General features: G+C 31.1%; 2 protein-coding genes across 2 annotated transcripts; one reads left to right on the top strand and one right to left on the bottom strand.

Annotated features, from left to right (window-relative positions):
- Positions 1 to 4,952: 4,952 nt before the first annotated feature.
- Positions 4,953 to 6,018, top strand: LOC114316541 (VQ motif-containing protein 4). The gene has a single exon (XM_028263213.2). The coding sequence runs from the start codon at positions 5,090 to 5,092 to the stop codon at positions 5,756 to 5,758; it is 669 nt and encodes a 222-aa protein (XP_028119014.1). The 5' UTR covers positions 4,953 to 5,089; the 3' UTR covers positions 5,759 to 6,018.
- A 7,293-nt stretch (positions 6,019 to 13,311) lies between these two features.
- LOC114316542 (putative bifunctional methylthioribulose-1-phosphate dehydratase/enolase-phosphatase E1 1) lies at positions 13,312 to 16,524 on the bottom strand. Its single transcript, XM_028263214.2, has 9 exons — positions 16,090 to 16,524; positions 15,558 to 15,694; positions 15,150 to 15,332; positions 14,882 to 15,037; positions 14,414 to 14,563; positions 14,233 to 14,334; positions 13,883 to 13,992; positions 13,666 to 13,784; positions 13,312 to 13,499 (listed from the first exon to the last, which is right to left on the bottom strand). The coding sequence occupies exons 1-9, from the start codon at positions 16,319 to 16,321 to the stop codon at positions 13,408 to 13,410; spliced, it is 1,281 nt and encodes a 426-aa protein (XP_028119015.2). The 5' UTR covers positions 16,322 to 16,524; the 3' UTR covers positions 13,312 to 13,407.
- Between the last annotated feature and the right edge of the window lie 8,353 nt (positions 16,525 to 24,877).

The raw sequence follows: 24,877 nt of genomic DNA, 5'->3' as shown, positions 1-24,877 counted from the left end.
ACTGTAAAAACTGGAAGAAAAAATAAAGTAAACGAACTGGCTTTTTGATCTGAGTCTCGGGGGTCTTTCTGGAGCCTTCTCTACTATTTATACTTCTTAATGATAACTGTCGAAATGAGCTTCTAAACGTTGAAGCATCCCTCCATGATCGCTGATCATGCTTCCTCACAATTAGCTCCACTACGTCATGTCTCCAGTTAGGTTTCATTCATAATTTTGAATTTGAACCTTGTGAGTAACCGTTGAGCCACATCACCTTATACCCCTTGATCATTCGAGTGTTATACAGGCCCATTCGAGTGTTAAGCAGACCCACGTCACCTTATTACCTATGAGTTGACACGTGTTTAACTATGATTAGAGATTTAGATTATCTTTCCAAATTACCTTTCTCATACTGCGTACTGAATCGTGATTGACTTTTATAATTTATACCGTCAACACAATCCCAATCCAAATCACAGTAGAGCAGAACGCAGTGGCAGTACGATAGAGAGAGTCTCTTTGATTCAGAGCTCTCTGAAGCCGATGCCACTTGAAAAATTCCCTCGCCCACCCAACACCCCACTTTGATGTCCTATTCCTTTAGTTATTTATATTATTCAAAAGTATTATTTTAAAAATAAATTCTATCAATTTTATTATTAATTTTGATATCAATTTTTTTGGACTAGGAATGGCTTTTTTAAAAATTAGACTAAAATTAAAAATAAGATAGTCAATTTGCTCTTCAAATGATTAATTGTATTTTAAATAAATTATTTTGTTATTAATTTATGTCTAATTGAGAATCTTACCATTTGATCCCTACATCAAAAGGGTGAATTACAACTGAGTGTATTTAAAAATAAAATAAATCAAATCAATGATAAACATTAATAATTAAATTTATAATTTTTTTATTAATTTATTAATGTTTATAAAAATTCATATACAATTAATTTACAAATATTTGTAAAAAAAACCAAATTAAAACAAAGGAGAGTGAAAATCATATCATATATATATGTTATTAAAAGTAATGTTTTTTCCTTATTTAGGTGACACGTTCTAAGACCTTACTTCTCTTTTTTTTTTTTTCTTTTTTTTTTCCCTTTTTCCCCCCTAAAAAAGACACATCAACATTTGGATAAATTCACTAATCCAATTTTAAGTATGCTAACTTTACCAATTTTATATAGGCTCTGTGGAGGGATAAAAACATTGACTCAAAACCCAGAAGTGTTAGCCCAAGGCCCAAAATTCAAGTAGCCAAGCAACCCGAATCAAAAGAAAGGCCCAAATTATTGATGGGTTCGATAGAAGAAGAAACAGTGTTACATGACCAAAACCTAAGTAAAATCACATTTTAGAAAGAGATCGGCAAAACGCAGGGATGTTCTTAGATTCATTCATAATTGACGGTGAGGATCACAATCATCATGGATAGGTGCATAGGCTTGATCTACGTAAACGAAACAACCATCCGATGAACCTAATTGGACGAATGAAGCAATTAGCAAGTTGGCCATTAAACACCTGACATAATCTAAGCCGCATACAGTAACTTAATCCAATGTCAAATGATCAAAGCAAGCTGGCTACTTACCCGACCAAAGTCTAGTAGTAATCAGAGCTATTAGATGAAAATGTTAATCCAACGATCAAGGCCAAGACAATAACATAATAAAAGGAAGAATAAGAAAAAGCAAATAGGATAACAAAAAGAAAATAGAAAATCTTACTTCCTAAATAAATATTATATGGCCGATTATAGTTCTGACTTGATCATCGAAGGGTCCTCCCGATCATATCTTGTCGGGAGTGATCATTGACTAGTTGATTTCTCTTTGCAAAGTAAATGAAGGATCATCTCATCTTGCATTCCATGTAAAGAATCTTTCTGCCTTCCACAGACTCGTTTTGCTGTTTGAGTTTTGCACGAAATCTAATCGGAAATCCTCAATTCTAATTTTTTTTTACAGATCTATAAATCCTATATAGATCATACTTTAATTGTACAAAATATTCCTTATATTATTTTATGCAATCATGACTCACACAGCAACAATACTAACCTTTGAAATTTGAATATGCTACTTGGATTACTTCTTTAATTGTTGGATGGTAAGTTGTTCGAGTGTCGTCTTGATGTGCTGTTCCAATATTTCTGATGATTTTGCCTTTTTACTTTATTTTTTCGTTTTTTTTGTAATTATGTATTTTTGGAGTATTTAATTATATAGATGAATTGAATTGATTTTTTTTTTTTTTTTTTGAACGAGATGAATTGAAGATTGGAGCGAGCATAGTGATGATAACAGCATTATTTCGATGGTTCGATGACACGATAAAACTCCTCCTACTCATTTTGAATGCATGCTCTATCTCTCTATTTCTTCGGCTTTGATTTCAATTTCATGTTTAATTTTTTTCTATTAAATATCAAAGTTATATATTTTTTCCGTCTACCTTATTAATATCTTAATATTAATTTATATTGAGTTTTCTATTTAACATAAAATTCTGTATTATAAAATATTTATATTTAATTTAAATTTTATATACTTATATATAATAAGTATGAATAATTCAAAAAGAATATATTAAAAAAAATTAATACTCTACATAATTAATCGGTTTTGAATTTTTTTTTTTCTTTTTTCTTTTCTGGCTGAAGAAGAATGAAGAAGAAGAAGAAAGAAAGAAGAAGAAGAAAAGGAGAGGAGCAGAGCAGAGCAGAGAGAGAGAGAGAGATCATCGCCATCATTAACCAAAAATCAAACCCACCCCAACAATCATTAACAATTTTTTTTTCCCCCTTTAATCATCAACAACAACCAACGATCACACACAAAAAAAAAAAAAAAAATCAAAATCAAGGGGACAGTTCTGTGTGTATACACAGGTCATTAACATTTTTTTTTCCTTTAATCATCAACAACAACCAACGATCACACACAAAAAAAAAAAAAAAAAATCAAAATCAAGGGGATGGCTCTGTGTGTATACACAGGTCATTAACATTTTTTTTTCCCTTTAATCATCAACAACAACCAACGATCACACACAAAAAAAAAAATCAAAACCAAGGGGACGGTTCTGTGTGTATACACAAATCTGTGTGTATACAGATCGATTTTTTTTTCTTTTCCTTTTCTCTCTGAAACAGAGAAGGGAGAGAAGAAAGAGAGGGAGCGTCGATCGGAGGGGCAGCAACGACGGAGGCGTCAATCGACGGGGATGATGGCGGCGACGATTGGCGGCGGTGATCGGCGGCCAAGCCCCTCTCTCTCATCACCATCAACATCTTCCTATCTTCTTCCTTCTCTATTTCTCTCTTTCTCCCTCTCCCTTTTCTTCTCTGCGTTTTAGACATAAAGGAGGGGAAAAAAGAAAAAAAAGAAAACTGCCCAAAATAACGTCATTTTGGGTAGTCGGGGGATTCGGGGAAAAAAAATTCTGAGGAAAAATCATTTTCCATAATTAATCTATTTATTTTCTTCTTAATCCAACTACAAATATTTGTATTTAATTTTTTAAATAAATTAAGTAATCACTTTTAATTTTATCTTACTAATTCTCTTTTTATTTTAATTATTATTTTTAATATCAAAATGAATGCTTATTTTACTATCTTATAATTTAATATATATCATATAAACTGATTATATAATAACTACTATTTTATAGCATAATAGGACTAAAATTCTAAAAATAAATCAATAATTTTATTAAAATTATTATATATAAGTATTTAAATAATATTTTTATAAAACGATAGAGTTAAGATTATTAAGAGAAATAATTAGAATTATAATTTTATTTTAAATTAAAATTAAAATTATTCTTTTATAATACATGTATTATAATATAAAATATTATTTTAAAAAATATATATTAATAATTAATTATTAAAGTCGAGAGAGAGGGAAAAACAAAAAGTAGCACAAAGGGTGCACAACGAAAAAAAGGTATTTTTGGAAACAATGGTAAAAAGTTAGTTTTTTAATTTTTTTTTAGTCAAAAAAATTTATTTTTTTATCCAAAATAATCCAATTTTTTATCAAAAAAAATCATTTAAAAAATCAAAAAATTAAAAAGCGCTTCTTACTAACTTTCTAAAATACCACGAAAACAAGTGACTGAAAATCAAGAAATATTTGTATGTTAATAGAACATATATTATCTTCGATTAATTATAAGTATATATATATTTATTATTTTTTAAATACTTAATATAAATGTGATAAATTTTATTATCAAAATTAATTATAATAATAAAAAATATTACATAGTGTCTGTTTGGGAAGAATTAAAGTGGGATTTTTTTGACTATTTTAACCACAAAAGACAAAATAGGCTATTTTAGTCACAAAAAACAAAACATCACATTCAATCCATAATCATTACATTCTTCTCTCACAAAAAAGTAAAAAAAGTCAAAAACTCCTTCCTAAACCAAGCTTTTTAGCCCAGACTAAAATAGTAAAAAAAAAAAGTCAAAAAGCCAAAAAACCAACTCACTTCCCAAACGGAGGCATAACATATAGTGTCGGTTTGAAAAGCGGGTTTAGAGGTTTTTTTTTACTGAAATAGTTACAAAAAATAAAATAAATTTTTTAACTTAATAAAATAAAATATTATATCAAATTTATAATCATTACATTTTTCTTCTAAAAAAAATTAAAAATTCTTCCCAAACCAAACCTTTTTAACTCAAAATTAAGGCCAAATTTGGCATCCTCCAAAAAATTTAAAAAGTCACTATCTTATTTAAATCACATCATCTTATTTAAGTTATATCACCTCTCTAACACATCACTTCAAATCCAACCAAAATTCAATCCATATTTGATAAAAAATTAAAAAATACACTTATTTAATCTTTCCAAACTTGATAAAAAAAAATTAAGAAGCCAACCAACTTTGCAAACCAAGCCTATCCGAATAGAAAAATTACTTGCAAAAGCCCCTTTCTCATCAAGTCTTGTTTTTCACTCTCATCCATCTCTTCTTCTCCACCCAAACCAACTCCAACCCTTTAACCTCTCTCTCTCTCTCTCTCTCTCTCTCTACAAAGTGGTGTGAGGGAGTTACAAGCTTATCAATGGAGATAACCCTTAGGCCTCAAGAGAGAGAAAACCCATCTCCCACAAACTCCCCAAACAGCTGCAATGGAACCACCACCACCACCAACAATGGAGTCCATACCCAAACCCCTCCACTCACCCCAAAACACATCTCCAGATCCGAATCCAATCCCTACCCAACAACCTTCGTCCAAGCAGACACCACCACATTCAAAAAGGTAGTTCAAATGCTGACGGGATCATCAGAAACAGCAAAACAAGCCTCGAAACCGTCCTCCGATCCACCACCACAGTCCTCCAAAAACTACATACCCCCAATCAAAACAGGACAAAAAAAGCAAGGATTCAAGCTCTACGAGAGAAGAAACAGCCTGAAGATGATCAGCCCTTTGATTCAGAGTTCTGGGTTTTTGGTCGGAAACCCTGAGGTCTTATCGCCGAGCATACTAGATTTTCCATCGCTGGTTCTGAGTCCTGTGACGCCATTGATTGAAGACCCATTTAACAAGTCTTGTTCGCCATCGATTGGGAGTTCTTCTTCGGAGGAAGAGAAAGCGATTGCAGAGAAGGGGTTTTACTTGCACCCATCGCCCAGAACTACGACGCCGAGAGGATCGGAGCCACCGCAGCTTTTGCCTCTATTTCCGGTGACATCGCCCAGAGTTTCAGAGTCGTCGTCTTCTTGAAGATGATGATGAAGAAGAACAAGTGGGAATCGTTGTAATGTAACTGTGAGGATTTGTTTTGTGCGGTTGTTGAATGGGTTTGGATTGGAGGAGAGTTTTTCGAGAGAGATAGAGAGAGACAGGTAAGTGATTGCTTCAATTGTACTATTTGATTTCTCTCTCTCTTCAATTGTTCAACCAAAAAAAAAGAAAAATAAATTTGAAAAGCCTTTGGTCTCTTTGGTTATGAAAAATATATATAATTTTTATTTTTGTTAAAATTTTTGTTTTGTTTTTTTTAGGTGACCTTTTTGCTTATAAATTATAATTAAGAACTACCATTACCACCATTATCATCATGAGATGAATGTGCTGCTGAGGTGCTCTAAATCAATAATATCCCAAATTTTTTTTAGAGGTAATACATAATGTTATTACACCAACTATAAATAGCACTATATATGGACAATAGTACACGATAAAAGCATCTTATAATTTTACTTCTTAATTTTATGACAATGATATTTATGAAAATGCAAACGGTTTTAATGATATGTTTACTTAAAAATTACGATTTTGATACAGAAAAGACTTGTCATCTCGTTTGGAAATTTTAATCTTTTAATTTAAAAGTTAAAAAGTGATTAAAAAAATTAAAAAGTCAACAATTTATACTAAAAGGCAAAAAAAAAAAAAAAAAATTCTCTCTATTTTTTACGTTTTTTTTTATAAAAAATTAAAAAATTATTCTAAACATATTAATTATTTATCTTATAATTTAGTCAAAAAATTAAAAAATTAATAAAAATAACGAGACGAGACGTTGATTTTTATTTATTTATTTATTTATGATTTTTAGGAAAAATTACCAATTAAGTGATAATCATTAAAAATTATTACGTATTAATAAAAAAAATTATAATTATTTATAATATTTATCACTTTTTTTTGTAAGGGAGTTTTTTTGATAAATCTATTTTCTAAGAGTTTTATTCCATCTAACTCATATTCTTTTTGACTATTCCATTAGGTCCAATTTGAGATAAGAAGACCAAAATATCCATTTCATCTACTTATGTTTCATTTCGTTCACATTATTTTCTTATATTTCAATAAGTCTTATGGGTGACATATTTATCAAAATACCCTTAATGTAAATGTTCACACCGTTAATATGAATGTTCATATCGTCAATGTGTAGGGGTCCGGCGTGTTGATAATGTGAATATTCATATTGACAAGTTAACATTCACATTGATAGGAGTGTAAAATTGGCCCGCAACCCGTGGGCGTCCCGAAGCCCGTGGGTGGCCCGAAGCCAGCCCGCCGCCCGGGGTGGGCCCGGGCCTGCCCGTTCATAATGTGAATATTCACATTGATATATTAACATTAACATTGATAAGAGTGTAAAATTAGTCCGTGACCCGTGGGCAGCTCGAACCCGGGCCCAGGCCGGGCCCGTTGACAATGTGAATATTCGCATTGACATGTTAACATTCACATTGATAGGAGTGTAAAATTAGCCCGCGGCCTATAGCCGGCCCGAAACCCGCCCGCGGCTCGTGGGCTGCCCTAGGCGGGCCCGGCCCGACTCGTTGATAATGTGGATATTCACATTGACATGTTAATATTCACATTGATAAGAGTATAAAATTAGCCCGCACCCCGTGGCTGCCAGAAACCAGCCCACGGCCCGTGGGCGGCCCGGGGCGGGCCTGGCCCGGCCTGTTGACAATGTGAATATTCACATTGACATGTTAACATTCACATTGATAAAAGTGTAAAATTGACTCGCGTCTCATGGGCGGCTCGAACCCTGTGAGCGGCCCGATGGTGAGCCCGGCCTGGCCCGTTGACAATGTGAATATTCACATTGATATATTAACATTCACATTGATAGGAGTGTAAAATTGACCCGAAGCCCGGCCCGTTGACAATATGAATATTCACATTGACATATTAACATTAACATTGATAACGGTTTAAAATTGGTCCGTGACCCGTGCACAGCCCAAAGCTCGGCCCGTTGACAACGTGAATATTCACATTGACATGTTAACATTCACATTGATAAGAGTGTAACATTAACCCGTGCCCCGTGGCTACCCGAAACCCGTCCACGGCCCGAGGCGGGCCCGGCCCGGCCTGTTGACAATGTGAATATTCACATTGACATGTTAACATTCACATTGATAAGAGTGTAAAATTGACTCGCGTCCCATGGATGGCTCGGGGCGGCCCGAGTTTGGGTTCGGGCCTACCCCGGGCCGCGGGCGAGCTTCGGGCAGCAGACAAATTGTACACTCCTATCAATGTTAATGTTAACATGTCAATGTGAATATTCACATTGTCACAGGTCGGGCCAAGCTCGCCTCGGACTGCGGTCTGGCTTCGGGCCGCCCACGGGCTGCGGGCCAATTTTACACTCTTATCAATGTGAATGTTAACATGTCAATGTGAATATTCACATTGCCAACAGGCCGGGCCCGCCTCGGCCCGAGGTCGGGCTTCGGGCTGCCCACGGGTCATGGGCCAATTTTACACTCTTGTCAATGTGAATGTTAACATGTCAATGTGAATATTCACATTGTCAACAGGCCGGGCCGGGCCCGCCCTGGGGCGCCTAAGGGCCATGGGTGGGTTTCGGGCAGCCACGAGGCGCGGGCTAATTTTACACTCCTATCAATGTGAATGTTAACATGTCAATGTGAATATTCACATTGTCACGGGTCGGGCCAAGCCCGCCTTGGGCTTCGGTCGGGCTTCGGGCCGCCCACGGGTTGCGGGCCAATTTTACACTCTTATCAATGTGAATGTTAATATGTCAATGTGAATATTCACATAGTCAACGGGCCGAGTCGGGCCGGGCCCGCCTCGGGCCGCGGGCGGGCTTTTGGCCACCCATGGGCCGCAGGCCAATTTTATATTCTTATCAATGTGAATGTTAACATGTCAATGTGAATATTCACATTGTCAATGGGCCGAACCGAGCCTGCCTCGGGCCGCCCATGGACCGCAGGCGGGTTTCGCGCCGCCATAAGACGGGGGCCAATTTTACACTCCTATTAATGTGAATATTAACATGTCAATGTGAATATTCACATTGTCAACGGGCCGGGCCGGGCCAGGTCCGGCCCGTCCTGGGCTGCTGGCCAATTTTATACTCTTATCAATGTGAATGTTAATATGTCAATGTGAATATTCACATTGTCAACAGGCCAGGTCGGGCCCGCCCCGGGCCGCCCACAGGCCGTAGGCGGGTTTCGGGCAGCCACGAGGTGCGGGCTAATTTTACACTTCTATCAATGTGAATGTTAACATGTCAATGTGAATATTCACATTATCAGCGGGCCGGGCCGGGCCCTCCGCGGGCTGTGGTCCAATTTTATACTCTTATTAATGTGAATGTTAACATGTCAATGTGAATATTCACATTGTCAATGTGAATATTCACATTGTCAATGGGCCGGACCGGGCCCGCGCCAGGCCGCCTATGGGCCTCGAGTGGGTTTCGCGCTGCCACGGGTCGTGGGCCAATTTTACACTCCTATTAATATGAATGTTAACATGTCAATGTGAATATTCACATTGTCAACGGGCCGGGCCCGCCCCGGCTCGCGGGCGGGTTTCGGGCCGCCCACGGGCCAATTTTACATTCCTACCAATGAGAATTTTAAAATATAAATGTTCACATCATTAAATTGCTAATCGTTCAAAAAATATTTATAAGGGTATCAAAGCTGAATATAAGGGCATAAGTGTCCAAGAAAATAGTATAAATCAAGAAAATGGACTTTATGGAATAAAACTATACATACATGGGACTAAATGGGTTAAAAAATTCCTTCATAAACTTCTTGGGTTAAAACATTTTTAAATTGGACTTATCAATAAAAACTTTTTTTTGTAATTATATTTTCTTCCTATCACTGTTAAGTTATTTCTCCTAATTTTTATGTTTATATACCACACTTTTGCATTCCTTACTTTCTCCCGTTTTGTTTTTCAACAAAAAAGCCACAAAAGCTAAATGGGTGGAAATGGGAATCATCAGATTCATATTCTCTGCATTTATTCTCATGCACACTGATGAAAAATGTTAATGATCAATGGGATCAAATTCGTCTCCAAAATCATATATAAATATTACAAGTGTTCACACACAGCACATATGTGAACCAATTAGATTGATAATTAAAATAGTTAAATAAAATAAGAAATTAATCCAAACAGTTCTAACTCAAGAATTAACTTCATATAATAGAATATACTAATGGAATAGATAATGATAGTGGATGGATAGGTATCAAATTCATATATACTTACATATATATGCTCATAACCAGATTCCACCAACTCAAGTAGAAAACGTGTGTGTCTCTATGTATAATATTTATAATTTTGGGAGACTCCTATGGACTCTTTTTTGGAGAGAGTTGAGAAAAGTTTGTGCAACCTTAAAAAGTAAAATTAAAATTGATTTATTTACCTATCAAATCGATATAAAATTGGTTATTATTGAACCAATTAATCAAGAGTTGAGTTCGAATGAGATTGGCTTGAGTTAGCTTTGTTCTATAATAATAAACATAAGCTAATTCAGATAAGCTCAAAAAATAATCAAACTTGTTTAGATTTCATTTGTTTGCTAAACAATCTATTAACAAGCGAACATAGTTTAGATAATTTTACAACTCAATCCACTCTTGCTAAAAATGATTAAAAAACTTGATTTTAAATGAAAAAATTAATCTACAATGATGTAATAATAATATTTTTAAATTTATAAGTTAAAACAGTAGATGTTTTAATTTGAAATGAAAAGACTACAAGAAACTGGTTCATTATTTGAATAATTTTTTTATTTAAATAAATCATGACAATTTTTAAGTATAACATTATTTGAAATAACATTAGTTTGAAATAAAATTTGTCAGTATATTATTTATTTAATTTTGAAATAAAAAATAATAGTCATAAATTTGCAAGTTTCCTTTTATATATGTTGTGCTGATTTGGGTGTACGGATCGGCAAGCGTTATGTTTCTCTTTTCGAACAAAAGTCTCTTTCGGCAGAGAGATTCTCTAAGGTCGAGTTAACTCAACTGTCCAATTGCTTCAACAATAAAATCTAATCTACTCATATGGTATGATTTTATATATAGATCATTTATAAAAATAAAAATAAAAATAAAAATAAAAATAAAAATTAAATTAATCAAATAATTGTATTTATATTTTTTTCTCAAAAAAAAAAGGACAACAATGATTTTTAAAGATAAATTGTCAATTTTTTCAAAGATAAATATAACAAAATATTTTTCCTCTCAAAATTGCCTACTTATTATAGAGATTTAGGATTCGTTTGGAAAGTGAATTGACTTTTTAATTTTTTTAACTTTTTGATTATTTTATTCTTGGATTAAAAAGTTTCGTATGAGAAGAATTTTTTGATTTTTTAATTTTTTATAAAAAAATATAATAATTATAAAATAAATGTGATATTTTATTTTATTAATTTAAATTTTTTTTAATAACTAAAATAAGGAAAATGTATTTTACCCCAGCTGGGGGTGACACCCAGTGAGGTGTCAGTTGGGGGTTGGTCCGAAAAAAATAGGTCTTTTTTTTTTTTTTTTTTTGATTTTCGACCAGTAGAGGCACGTCACGTCACTGGGGCGCCCCACTGAGTGTATGAAGCATCTCTCCTAAAATAATCCCAAACTCATTTCAACCAATCATTTCAAACAGAGCCTTTAATATGACAAAAAAAAAAAAAAAAACAAGAGAAGATATTTTGGGGAGCAACAACACTTGACAGGGTCGGATCTGACAGTGTTTAGATGAATTGACTAGTTTGGAATGAGATAGGGTTTGCTATATGTAGATCCTTAGGTATATTAACTAGAGAGCATGGTTGATTAGGAACTATACATGGAGAGAGAAGACATTAATGAACAAATGGTAGGGAGCTTTAACCATAGTCACTATTACTACAATAAACTTTACTATTTTCATGAGATTAATGTTGAAATTACAATAAAATTCACACAAACCTACCTCTGTATCTTAAAGCTTGCAATGTTGAGGATCTATTTGATCCAACTTTTTGAAAGCTAAAAGTACATAATCATAAAATAGAAAATAAAAGCATTTATTCCCCAATTTCTTGATATTTAAGTTATTTTTATTTAATAAATTATAATAAAAAAATTTATCAAATAATTTAACAGAAAATTTCAAATTTTTTTATATAAACAATTCATATAAAGTGCAACAAATAACCCCATGTCTTTTTGACTCTAAGGCGACCATCTCTAGTGAAAAGAGAGAGAAGGGAGGTCCCATGGGGAGAGAGAGAGAGAGAGAGAGAGAGAGAGAGAGAGAGAGGAAGGAAGGGGAACATGTTGTGATGGATGATTGACAAAGAAGTAAAAGAAAGCATGATCAAACTTTGCTATAAAGCATGGAAATTGGGATGACTTTTCCTTTTTGCTTTGTTAACATTATTAAAATTTCGTCACTACACACAGGGGTTTGCACAGCAAGTGCATGAACAAAACAACGGGAAAAATGTTTTTTATTACAATTTTTTTATTGTTTCACTTCACCACTTGCATGGATTCTTGTGTATGATTCTTTATTTGAAAATAATTATTAAATACAGACAAATAATATCTTGACGCATTCCTTGATGATATAAAATAGTAAAAAAATAAACCCTAATGATATATATATGAATTAGTTTGAGATTTTTTAAATAAGTATATTTTTTAAATTTTTATAAAAAAATGTGTAGAGATGAGATATTGATTGATGTGACCCAAATAAATGCACTTGCAGAAAAAGGTATACTTATATAGTTTAATCCAAATAAGGATAAACTTACAAAAATAAATAAAACTAGACTGTATTTGAATTTTGAATTTATAAAAAAATTTATGAGAAAAAAATATAAAATAAATAAATTAGCTGCATTATTTTCAGAACTACAGGTACCCCTAATTCCACTAACTTTGGGACCATTTAGAGATATTTTATTCAATTCTGAACATGAGACCATTCAACATAGACGGATCATTTTACATTTTTTTGTATAAAAGTTTGTTCCCCCGTTTTCACTTGTTAATAGCCAGAGTTAAACAGAAAATTAATCGAAAAGGAAATCCCTGATTTTTTTTTTTTTTTTCTTTTTTTTTTTTTTTTTGTTGAAAAGGGTAGTGCAGCAATAAAACAAGAACTCAGTGGCAAGTTTATCAGGAAGGAAATTTGCTTATTGATGTAGTAACTTTGGGACCATTTAGAGATATTTTATTCAATTCTGAACATCAGATCATTCAACATAGACTGATCATTTTACATTTTTTTGTATAAAAATTTGTTCCCCTGTTTTCACTTGTTAATAGCCAGAGTTAAACAGAAAATTAACTAAGCATAGCCAACCAAAAAAAAAAAAATCCAGACAAGTCTTTAACCGAAAAGGAAATCCCTGATTTTTTTTTTTTTTTCTTTTTTGTTTTTTTGTTGTTGTTGAAAAGAGTAGTGTAGCAACAAAACATAAACTCAATGGCAAGTTTATCAGGAAGGAAATTTGCTTATTAATGTAGTATATCATCATTAATTATAACTATGTCATGTTAAAGGAAGCTTACAGGGAACACTCCTAAATCTTAGATCTCTGCGAAAGAGTTGACTGTCTTGAACCCATGATTCTCAGGTAGAGGTCCATTTCCTGGCCGCACCGAAATTATCACCTCCAAACCTAAAACATATATTGGAATTCAAGTACCAATGGTTAAGGCAATCTCAACCAATGCCTCAGAGAATTTTTTAACACGAGTCTCAACGTTCAAATTTAAGCTATTTTGCCTAATCAATGATTTGGATCATTCAAACCTTTCCAAAAGATCAAAAGTTAAGCATCTTACCTGCTGCCTTGGCAGCTATAGCTTCTTGATAGACATCAGTCACAAATAAGATCTCTGATGGCCTATCTACTCCCACAGATTCCGATATTTCAGCATAACTGGTTGTTTCTTTCTTGTTCCTGCACATAATAGTAGTGAATGACGATTTACCTAGAATGAAACAGTAATAGAATAGCTTTTAAAACAAAGAAATGAATTCAAGGAGTGTGTAACATACCCCACTATGGTATCGAAAAATCCACACAAGTATTTTCTCAAGTCCCCATAATTTGTATTGCCAAATATGAGCCTTTGTGCCAATCTACTACCACTGGAATATATGTACACCTGGGGAAAGATAAGCAAGAGTTGACGTATAGTAACTTCCACAAACAGCCATGGGAAATTAATTAAGTGCATGTCGAGGGAAATCAAAGTCACATAATCAAACCACCAAATCAGTAAAGCAACAACGAATGACCACAAGTCTTGCAAGGTAATTGCAACCCATTCTAGGGCACAGAAACACACCAGAAAATAAAGCTGGGGAAACAATTAATGAAAGAAAAGGAAGAATCTCAAACCAACCTTGATGCCTAAAGCATGCCACTTCTCAAGAGCTTCAGGTACATCATCAAAAACTACGGCCTCAAGTTCATTATTTTGGAATCCAGTTCTCCATATATGACCCTGAATCCTTAAAATGTTAGCCAGATTGTGAAGGTAGCTCCCAGAGAAAGAAGTTTTACTGTGAGTTCTGTTTGATTACCTGCAATTGTTTCAAGGCAGTAATCTTCCTGTCAGCTTTTATCATTGCTTCCACATTAGCAACCAAAGCTGGAATGATCTCCTCTTTCCCAGCATCATCAGAAGGGATGGGCACAGCACCAGCAATTCCTTGTTCTAAGTCATCCTGTACCTGCAAAATAACAGCGAAACTGAAACATATGGGAGATGATTCTGAGACTCCAACCAGAATGAATACTGCTAAAGACAGCTCCCCAAAATCTGCAGAGTGACAAAGGTATATGCATGTTTGTGAATATACTAAACTTATTCAAGTTTTCATGCCTGAGTTTTTAATGTGAAATGGTCATTTGAAAGTGAAATAATGAAGATTCTGTCACATATTTCTCAAAATGTAATTTTGCACATTTTGGAATCAAATAAAAATAGACTCTTTATTTGCAGAACCCTAAACACCCAACTTTAACAAAAGAAAAGAAAAAAGCCTCACTTGAAAGCGCAACAACTTAATGTCATCTTGAGTCTCAGCAGTGTCATATGTTGCATCTAAATGCCTCCCCACATTGTCGCGGGCATATGGAAAGAGAACATCACTAACAAATGATATAGGAGTAGTGGTCCCTTCAATGTCTAGAAGAACGCAACGCTGCCGAAAAAATTTAGTAACTAAGCAATATGTTAGAATTGGAACAAGTATTACACCACATAGTGACCTTTCTAGCAAAAGGGAGAGCACTGAGAATACTTCAAAAACTAACCCGTAATGGCTCAATTTCATTATTTGATTTTAGAGACCCTGCCTTCACAGATGTGTTTACATTCTGGTGACCACAGAAAGCTCTTCTGGAATTAGAAATCAGACCATGATTCGGGGTAGACCAGTCCAAGCCCAATTGATAAAGTTTAATAGCAGCATCGAAGAGGTAATGGTAACATTCAGCCTGGAAGACTAAGTTGTCAATTGGAGATGAAGCGTATCAAACAAACTCCAAAGCCAATTATAAGTGCTTTCAACTTCATCATAGAAGAGCATTCAATTCATGGAGATACAAAAAACCTCCACATGTAAGGACACATCAGTAGTTGTATATTTTCTAAATAATACAAATATAGCGAGTCAATAAAATTTACAAAGCTCTTAGTACTAGAGAAAATACTAATATAACCTTCAAGAAGAGAGGAGCACAATAGGAACATCTGGGAGGCTTGTAAGGGTATGGCTTCGATAATGGCGAAGACAGTATAGACATAATTGGAGAGACCACATACATGTCCTCTGGAACCATTCTTTCCTTTTGCACACCTGTCCACACTCCCCCCAATCAAACCAATGAAGCCACCACGACAATACCAAACAACACCCAGATGAAACCAATCAAGAAAAAAAACAATAATATGAGCAAATTATGCAGATAGTCTATGTAATTGAGCTCTTACGCCAATTTGATTCTTATAATTCTAATTGCATCAATTTTATACTTACATTTTTAACATTGTCTAAATTTATCCACAATGTTCCTCTATAAATTAGACTTAAATCAATGGGAAATGGTACATTACCAATAATTTTACCTTGTTATGTTATCAATTCAACTAAATTCACAAAATGCGAACAATTAAATGGCAAAATTAATACAATTTCAAAATACATAGAGCAAATTGATATAAGAAGAGAGTAGGGGTATATAGGGAGGGTACCGGAAGGGGAGATGATGAGGAGGCGGTGGAGTTTGGGGATGGGGTGGTCGTGGACCTTGATGGAGATGCTGCCACCTGTCCCGGAGACCCATCCGAGGGAGTAGAATTGACGGAAGAGGTCGGATATGAAGAGCTTTGTTTCTCTCAGTGGATTGCTGTCTAGGTACGCCTGTGAAGTTGTCGCCATTTTCACTCCGTTCAGCGCTAGCGGTGCTGCTGAAGCTGCTGCCATGGTTGCACGTCGTGGGTGCTGAATGGGGGAAGCAATACCAACAACAGGAGGAGGTGCAGTAGCTGCAGCGAAAAAAAAAAAAAAAAAAAAAATGGTGGCACCCTCTCCCTCTCCCTCTCTCTCTCTCTCTCTCTCTCTCTCTGTTTTATAGTTTAGAGAGAGAAATTGGATTGGGGTGGGGTTGGGGTTTTGCAGTGACAAGCCACGGTGGATGAGTGGAGCATATTATTTATTTTTATTTTGCTCCAAAAAAGCCTATGACCCCAGAAAAAACAGTATCGCTACTGAATTTTGCTCATTTATCTATCTATCCACCTGTATATTATATTCGTATAATTATTTGTGCTATGCATAGATATAAATAAATAATTAAAAATTAATTTTTAAAATTAAATAATAATATAAAAAATTTATCTACAATATTTAGTAAAAATGATTTAGAATCAATTAAATTTTATTAATTTTTATTACAGTTACATATAAGAGAATTTTTTTTATTCTTATATTATTAATTGTGTGTTCGAAATTCTTAATAACAAATATATGTCACAATTTTAGTGGTAAAAATTAAAAAATAAATCACAAAAATTATATTTATGATAAAATATAAATACATTTCATCTTATGAGTTTTGTAAATTTAATTTATCATATGATAGTGGTAAATTACATATATTTGTCTTATATTATATGATTTACTTAAAAATGAATTAGGATTCACTTGTGATATTAAATTTGGGCTTAACATTAGATTTAAGCAAACTTCTCATTCACCTAATTATTAAAAATTATTTTGCTCTGTTTCCAACTTATATGAATCATTTGACTTATTTATTTATTAAATTAGTAAATAAATATTTGTAAATATTTTTTGAGGCATTTACATACAAGTTATATTTTGTGAACTTATAATCCATTAAGTCCTAGATAAAATTATTTGCTCCTTCAAGTCCCATTAATTTTTAATAGACCAATTTACCCTTCCAAGACCTCCTCCATCGCTGCCAAACAATTGTTGTCTTCATTCTCTCTCTTACTTTTACACCCACTTCCCAGCAACAACAACAACAACAACCAAATAAACTCTCTCTCTCTCAAAATTCCATAGCAGAGAAAGTTCTCAATCACCATGTCTTCTCAGGGTTCCGAGCACAATCATCCATCTCATAGACAAAAAACAAATCGCCGAGCTTGCTTGCAGTGAGCTCACAATTGTTCGTACCTTGCAAGGCGGAAACATCGTTGTCATTTCCACCCGCATTGACGATGAAATTCAATGGTCATTAGCGAAAGACAAAGCTGCTGTAAAGCTTGACGAGTTGCACTATTTCTTCACTCTTCGTGTTCCATTGCCGCCTCTTATCGTCTCCAACATTGCCTCTCACCATTGTGATCTAGTCATGCTCATCTCGAACCAGATCTAAAACTAGATTAGGAGATTTCTAGATTTGAAAAGTGTAGAAGGAGGAGGAGAAGGTAAATGTAAGAGAGAGAGTAGATTAATAATATTCTCAATTTTAATCATGAAAAAAATTGAGAAATTGCTCAAAACTGATAATATTCTCAGTTAATATTAGAAAAAAATTTGAGAAATTTTTTAGTTTTAATGATTATAAATTGAAATCATTCTTTGTTTTGAAATTGAGAACATTTTCAGTTTATAATATTCTCAATTTAATCATAAAAAAATTGAGAAATTTCTCAAAACTGATAATATTCTTAGTTCATATTAGGAAAAAACAAATTGAGAAATTTCTTAGTTTTAATAATTATATACAAAATCATTCTTTGTTTTGAAATTGAGAACATTCTTAGTTTTGGCGTTGACCCAGTTTAACGGCAATGCTATTTTATATATACACTTGTTTGGGTTAAAAGGCGAAATGTCTTTTTACCTATAAATGAGACTTATTGGTTCAAAATTTTTTTGACAAGGCCTAAGCTATTACCAAATATGTAAATAAAACTTTTAGGTAATTAATCCATATTTTTTTTATAATATAAATAAGAAATATGGACTTATTTTATGAATACTTATTAAAAAGTTTGAACTATAGTTTTAAAAAAAAAAACTATATATTTATGTTTAAAACAATTAAGTGAATAGTTATATATATATATATATATATGTATAAAAAAATTATTTAAGATAAAACCATCCTAAATTGTAGGTCATATTCTGGTGCTAATAAATTTAAATTTTATATTTAAATTATATCATAGTTTATCAGTTCGTGACTGATATGAGCTAATCTGGGGGTTCTAATATTGGATTGAACACTAAAAAGTAACCAAGAAAATTTAGTTCAAGTCGATTTTTTCTCTCAATAATTCTTGATTTAAGCCTAGTCTTTAGAGAATCGTCTAGTTCATGTCCAATCTATGAATTAGTAGACCTACCTATTTATTTAATTTTTAATTAGTAAATATATTTAAAAAAAATTATAACAAAAATAGGAAATATGTACATATTTGTTTGGTATATTTATTAACAATTTCAAAATTAATTAAGAAATTATGTACTTATTCTTAAAGGATAAATTACATTGGTAATCCCTATATTTTAACTGTTGTGTTATTTTTGTCCTTGCAATTTTAATTTGCTCAATTTTGACCATAAATTTATAATTTTGTCTTAATTTGGTCCAATTGTTATAATTGCTAGTTTTTATTTTTATTTTTTATTATTTATTAAAAATATACACATGAGTAGCATCTGTTATACTTTTATAGACAAAATCATAAACTTGTTCAACTCAATAAGTTAATCACAACTAACTCAATAACTATTTTCTTTCAAAAATCTTAACCAGCATTATCAATTGGACCAAATTAATACAAAATCTAAAATTAGGGGTAAAAATCAAATTAATTAAAATTACAGAGACCAAATTGACACAAGAGACAAAATGTTGGACTATCGATATTATTTACCCTTCTTAAAATATGTCTAATATTGATTGTATCAATATTGAGATATATTTATATCTAGAAAACTATTTAATATCCAATCATGCTAGAACCTGAATAAAAAATCAATGGCTTATTAAAAATATTTAATAATTATAAATTCAAATTTGATCAATTTTTCATTTAAATTTCTTCATAAAATTAGGTTGTTTGATAATTTTAATTTATAGTTCTAATTTTTCCTTGTATTTTTTTTAAAATATTTTAAAATTATATATATAATTATAATTTCTTTTGAAATTTCCTTTTCAATCTAAAATTAGTTATAACTTGAATTTGGTTAAAATTTATGTTACCCAAAAAGCAACCTAAGAGGGGGTGAATTAAGTTTTTACAAATTAAAATTAATAATACCCCAATAAAATTAACTACTAGTACAACAAATTATTAACAAGTACAATGATGAACTTAGCAGTAAATGATCAAGTAAAATAACAATGAAGTATAACTAACATACAAGATAAATCAAATGATTAGCACATGAATATTAGATAGCTATAGCAGTAGTAGGAAAGTAAAGAGATTAGGGAAGAGGAGACAAACAGATTCATAGTGGTTCGGCTTCAACCAAGCCTGCATCCACTCCTCAAGTTTCTCTTGAGATTTTTCACCATCTTGCAACACTTTTACAAGATGAAATTGTATTTTTGCTTTTAAAGAAAGCTTACAATAAATATCTCTTAAAGATAGATATATAAAATGAAGTTTTGATTTTTCTGTAAATCTTATACATGAAAGATGAGCTTAATGCTATAAGACTCAGTATATAATTTATGAGAATAGATGTGAGTGATTATAGATCAAAGAATATTTTCAGGTTTTTGTAACTTGTTTACATTAGAAGTTTTGGTATATATAATGAAAATTATAGCCGTTTATAGCCGTTGTATTCATTTGAATTTATAGCCATTTATAGCCGTTGTAGTCATTTGAATTTATAACCGTTGTACTTCCATCATTACAAATTTGAATATCTTCCACTTGAACCTTTTGAACCTTTATAGCCGTTTATAGCCGTTGTACTTCTATCATTACTAATTTGAATATCTTTCACTTGAACCTTTTGAACCTTTTGGCCTGCTGCTGTGCTAAGCTGTTTGAATCTTTGTTTTGGGCTGTTTGAACTCCTGATTTAATCAAATATTAAATACATTCTAACAACATTTAGGATAAAGGTTTATGTGAGAAATAATGGGACAAAATAAATGTTGATTCTATTTTTCTTTTTCAAATAAATCATCAAAATAAATTTTGATTCTATTTTTCTCTTCCAAATAAATTAAAACATAATTAAATAAATCGTCAAAATAAATAAGTCTAACAATTTATTTGTGACTTCTCATCTACAAAAACTAACAACAATAAACATAAATTAATTTTTTGAACATTGTAAAATGAAAAATAAAGAAATATATTATCAATAATAATAATAACAAAACATATTTTTATTTATCATGTGACGTCTCACCACTACATTGATAATAGGCATTAAATCAAATGATAAGTACCATGTGATCACAATAATTTTTTATAGTTATACAAAAGTACCTAAAATTATATATAAAAAACAATATATGATCTATATTCAATTTTTACGTGGTAAAATTCACACTTAATCTCAACTACATATTAGTTTTCTAAATTAATTCATCTCCTAAACTATCTACTATTCTTTTAATATTCATCTTTTCAAAATCCACCCAAACAATGCTCTGGCTGAGCTCATCATCACCCTTGCTATTGCTATGCTCACTACCTCCACTAACCATTATGCAACACTGGTCTAATTTTTTATCTTTGTAAATATAAAAAGACAATGTTGTAAAAATAAAAAAGTTCTATTAGAGTCTTAAAGAGTTAAAAATGAAAAATAAAAAAATGCGTGATTTTAGGTTATCTTATTCCATATATGAGTGTTGATTTTTTTTTAATTCATAAATTATGGAATAATGTTAATTATTTAAAACTTTATTTATTGATAGGAAAGTCAATTAAATATTTTTAATTTTTTACAAATAAAAATCTTGAAAATTTTGTTTAATAAATTTAAAAAATGGCTAAATCACAAAGAACAATATAAGATGCCTTATTCTATAAAATAAAATAATAAAAAAATTCATAATTATATTATCAATTCACATATATCAAAAGAAATAATAACAACAATATAAAAAATGCACAAACATCCACCCAAAAAAAAAAAAAAAATTCAAATCAACACAAAAAACAAAGATAGTTAACAGATATATATTTATTATCAATTTAGTTGGGAAAAGAATACATTGGGGAAAAAAAAAGGCATTAGAGAAAAAAAATACTCATATGAAAATATAAATTTACAACCAAAAAAAAAAAAAAAATACAAACAAACAAACTTGAAATAAGTTTGGACTATTGGAAAAGAGAGAGAATAACCATTGCATAATTATATTTGGGGAGGAGTTGGCCGGGCTGGAAAAAAGATCAAATATTGAATATTTTAAAGAGAGAATTGTATTGAAATTTTTAATTTGATTAGGTTTTTAAAATTTTAGATTTATATTATTTTCGGAAAAGATGGGAGTGGGATAAAGGTAGCTCACCATATTATTTTGAATTTTAAAATTCAAAATCATAGATAATTAGTATCTTTATTTTTTTTTATTTGAATTGTTTTGATCAAAAGAGTGAAGGTGACTTCTCATATTGTTTTGAATTTTAAAATTCAAAATTGTAGATAATTATAATTTTTTTTGTTTTTGTTTTTGGATTTTTGACTTAAGGAACTTACCAATAGATTTTTTTTAAAAAAAAAAATTAATAAATTAGTTGGGGAGTTTGGACCTTCTACCATCATTGTTCGTAAAAAGACCATTTTTCTTATATCTATAGATAAGCAAAATCGACTTTTTAGTAAGAAACATTCTAGGAGCTCCAAATTGTCATTCTAATTTTTTTGATTTTTTTAATTTTAAATGAGTTGTTTAATTTTGATAATCCCACATCGGGAGAAGAAGGGGAAAAAAAAATGAGTTGATTTACTCATATAAAGAGAATTTTATACTCTCATTCTATTTAGTAAGAAACCTTGTGAGAGTTTTAATATTTCATATTAACTTTTTTAATTTTAAATAATTAAGAAAATCTCCATTGGCTAAATTTTATTTGATAATCCTATATCTGAAAAGTGAATTGTTTAGGTTGGAATAGTTTAGATTGATGGTTTACCAAACTGTACAGTGAAAATATGTCTTCCCAATACAAGGCCAACTTATATAATTTAAAGACTTTTTTTAATAATTAATGTTATTATTATTATAATAACAGGATTTCAAAATTTGAAAGCCGTCACTTATTTTCCCCAATTGGGTCCATATTGCTTGCATGACTACAATTAATTATATTTTGAAAATAATATTTTGCTCCAAATGCAATGGTGCAAATTAATTCCACAATTATGACCACATGGATTATAATGTAACAAGGCACATGTCAGAAAGGAGAAGAGGTCAGTTGATTGATTTTGATTTATTTTCAGTTTTTATTAGCAAAATTCTGAACAAATCAAAGTTCGATTTATTTTGAGTGAGACTATCATTTATAATCACGTAATTTTATTATATTTAAAAGTAAATAATATATATAATTTTATAAATAGATCATATATTTTTATTAAAGATAAAATACATTGAAATCACATGAATATGATTTTAGAATGAATTTGATTTTTTTATTTTTAATATACATATGAGTTTATAAAATGATCGAGTATGATAAATTCACTAACATAAACTATGCATTTCTAATTCTCGTTGGCTAGTTTCCATTTATCTTTTATTTTATAATCCCACATCGAAAAAAGCGAATTGTTTCACTTACATAAAGTGAATCTTATGCTCCTATTTATATAATCAAAAGGAGATTTTTAGTTAGAAACTCTATGATTAATATCTCATACTCAATTTTTTTTTCTTAATATTAAACAATTAAAAAAAATTGCCATTTATTAGCTTCCATTTAACTTTTATTTTACAATCCCACATAGTGTTGATTTTAAAAATAATTTTGTATAAGATTTTGAAAATCTCATAATATTTAACTTTAAAATAATTACAATCTCACACCGAGAAAAGAAAGAAAAAGTGAGTTGTTTCACTTATATAAAATGAATCTTATAAAGGGAGTTTTGAGGAATAAGCCTTCTAGAAGATCCAAACCATCATTCTAAAATTATTAAATTTTTTTAATTTGAAACAATTAAGAAAATTTACATCGGCTATCTTCCATTTTCTTTTTATTTTACAATCTCAAATTGAGAAAAGAAGGAAAATGTGAATTGTTTCACTTATATAAAGTGAATCTTAGACTCCTATTTATATAAGTAAAATAAGATTTTTAGTGAGAAAATCTATAATCAATACCAATTTATTTGGTTTGTGTGTTTAAGAACCTGTGCTATGTGAAGGTGTAATGTGAATGTGTTTTTGTAAACAAAGTTTCAATTTGCAATCAAATGTGCATATCCATTTAACTTTTATTTTACAATCCCACATCGGGAAAAGAAGAAAAAAGTAAATTGTTTCACTTATACAAAATGAATCTTATACTCCCATTTATATAAGCAAAAGAAGATTTTTAGTGAGAAACCCTATAGTCAATATCATTTTTTTTTAATTTTAAACAATTAAGAAAATATTCATTGGTTAACTTTTATTTAACTTTTATTGTACAATCCCATACAGAAGTTTTTGATTTTAAAAATAATTTAGTATGAGATCTTGAAACTTTCATAATATTTAACTTAAAAATAATTAACATCCCACATCGAGAAAAGAAATAAAAAGTGAGTTGTTTTACTTATATAAAGTGAATCTTATACTCTCATTTAATATTATAATATTGTGCATGTTTCAGTTCAAGATGGTTTAAATTGTAAAAGAAAATTTAAAGATTTTAATTAATTAATTTTGTTGTAAATTGGTTAGTTTTTTGACTTAATCGATAAGGTTGAATCGTTTTCGGTTTGACTGATTCGCTGCTTTAACCACTGTTTTAATTGTTTTATCAAAATATATTGTTTAGATTTGTCTGATTTGAAATAAAAGATTGATCTTATTAAAAATTGAACGATTGAGATTGCTTGATTAGAAATGAACTTCCCGTCCAAACAACTGTTAACTTTTATTTTACAATCTCACATCAGGAAAAGGAGGAAAAAATGAATTGTTTCACTATATAAACCTTATGTTCCTATTTAATATTGTAGTGTTATGTATTTTCAGTTTAAGACAATTTAAATTTTAAAATTAAAATAAAATTTATAAGTTGGTTGGTCCTTTGACCTAGTCGATAGGGTGAACCGTTTCCGGTTTGACTGATTCGCTGGTTTAACTGCGATTTTAGCGGTTTTATCAAAATATATTGGTTATATTTGTTTGATTCGAAATAAATTAAAGATTGACCTAATTAAAGATTATACAGTTAAGATTGCTTAATTCGAAATAAACTTCCCGCCCAAACAATTGTTAACTTTTAAACAAGGGTAAATTACACTGACACCCCCTGAGGTTTATGTTTATTACAGTTCCCTTCTCACCTTTTGAAAATT

Source organism: Camellia sinensis, chromosome 8 (assembly GCF_055761805.1).
Source record: "Camellia sinensis isolate YWXY chromosome 8, ASM5576180v1, whole genome shotgun sequence".
Taxonomy (NCBI): Eukaryota; Viridiplantae; Streptophyta; class Magnoliopsida; order Ericales; family Theaceae; genus Camellia; species Camellia sinensis.
The sequence above is the reverse complement of the archived record's forward strand: the minus strand, read 5'-3'. Positions and strand labels throughout refer to the sequence as shown.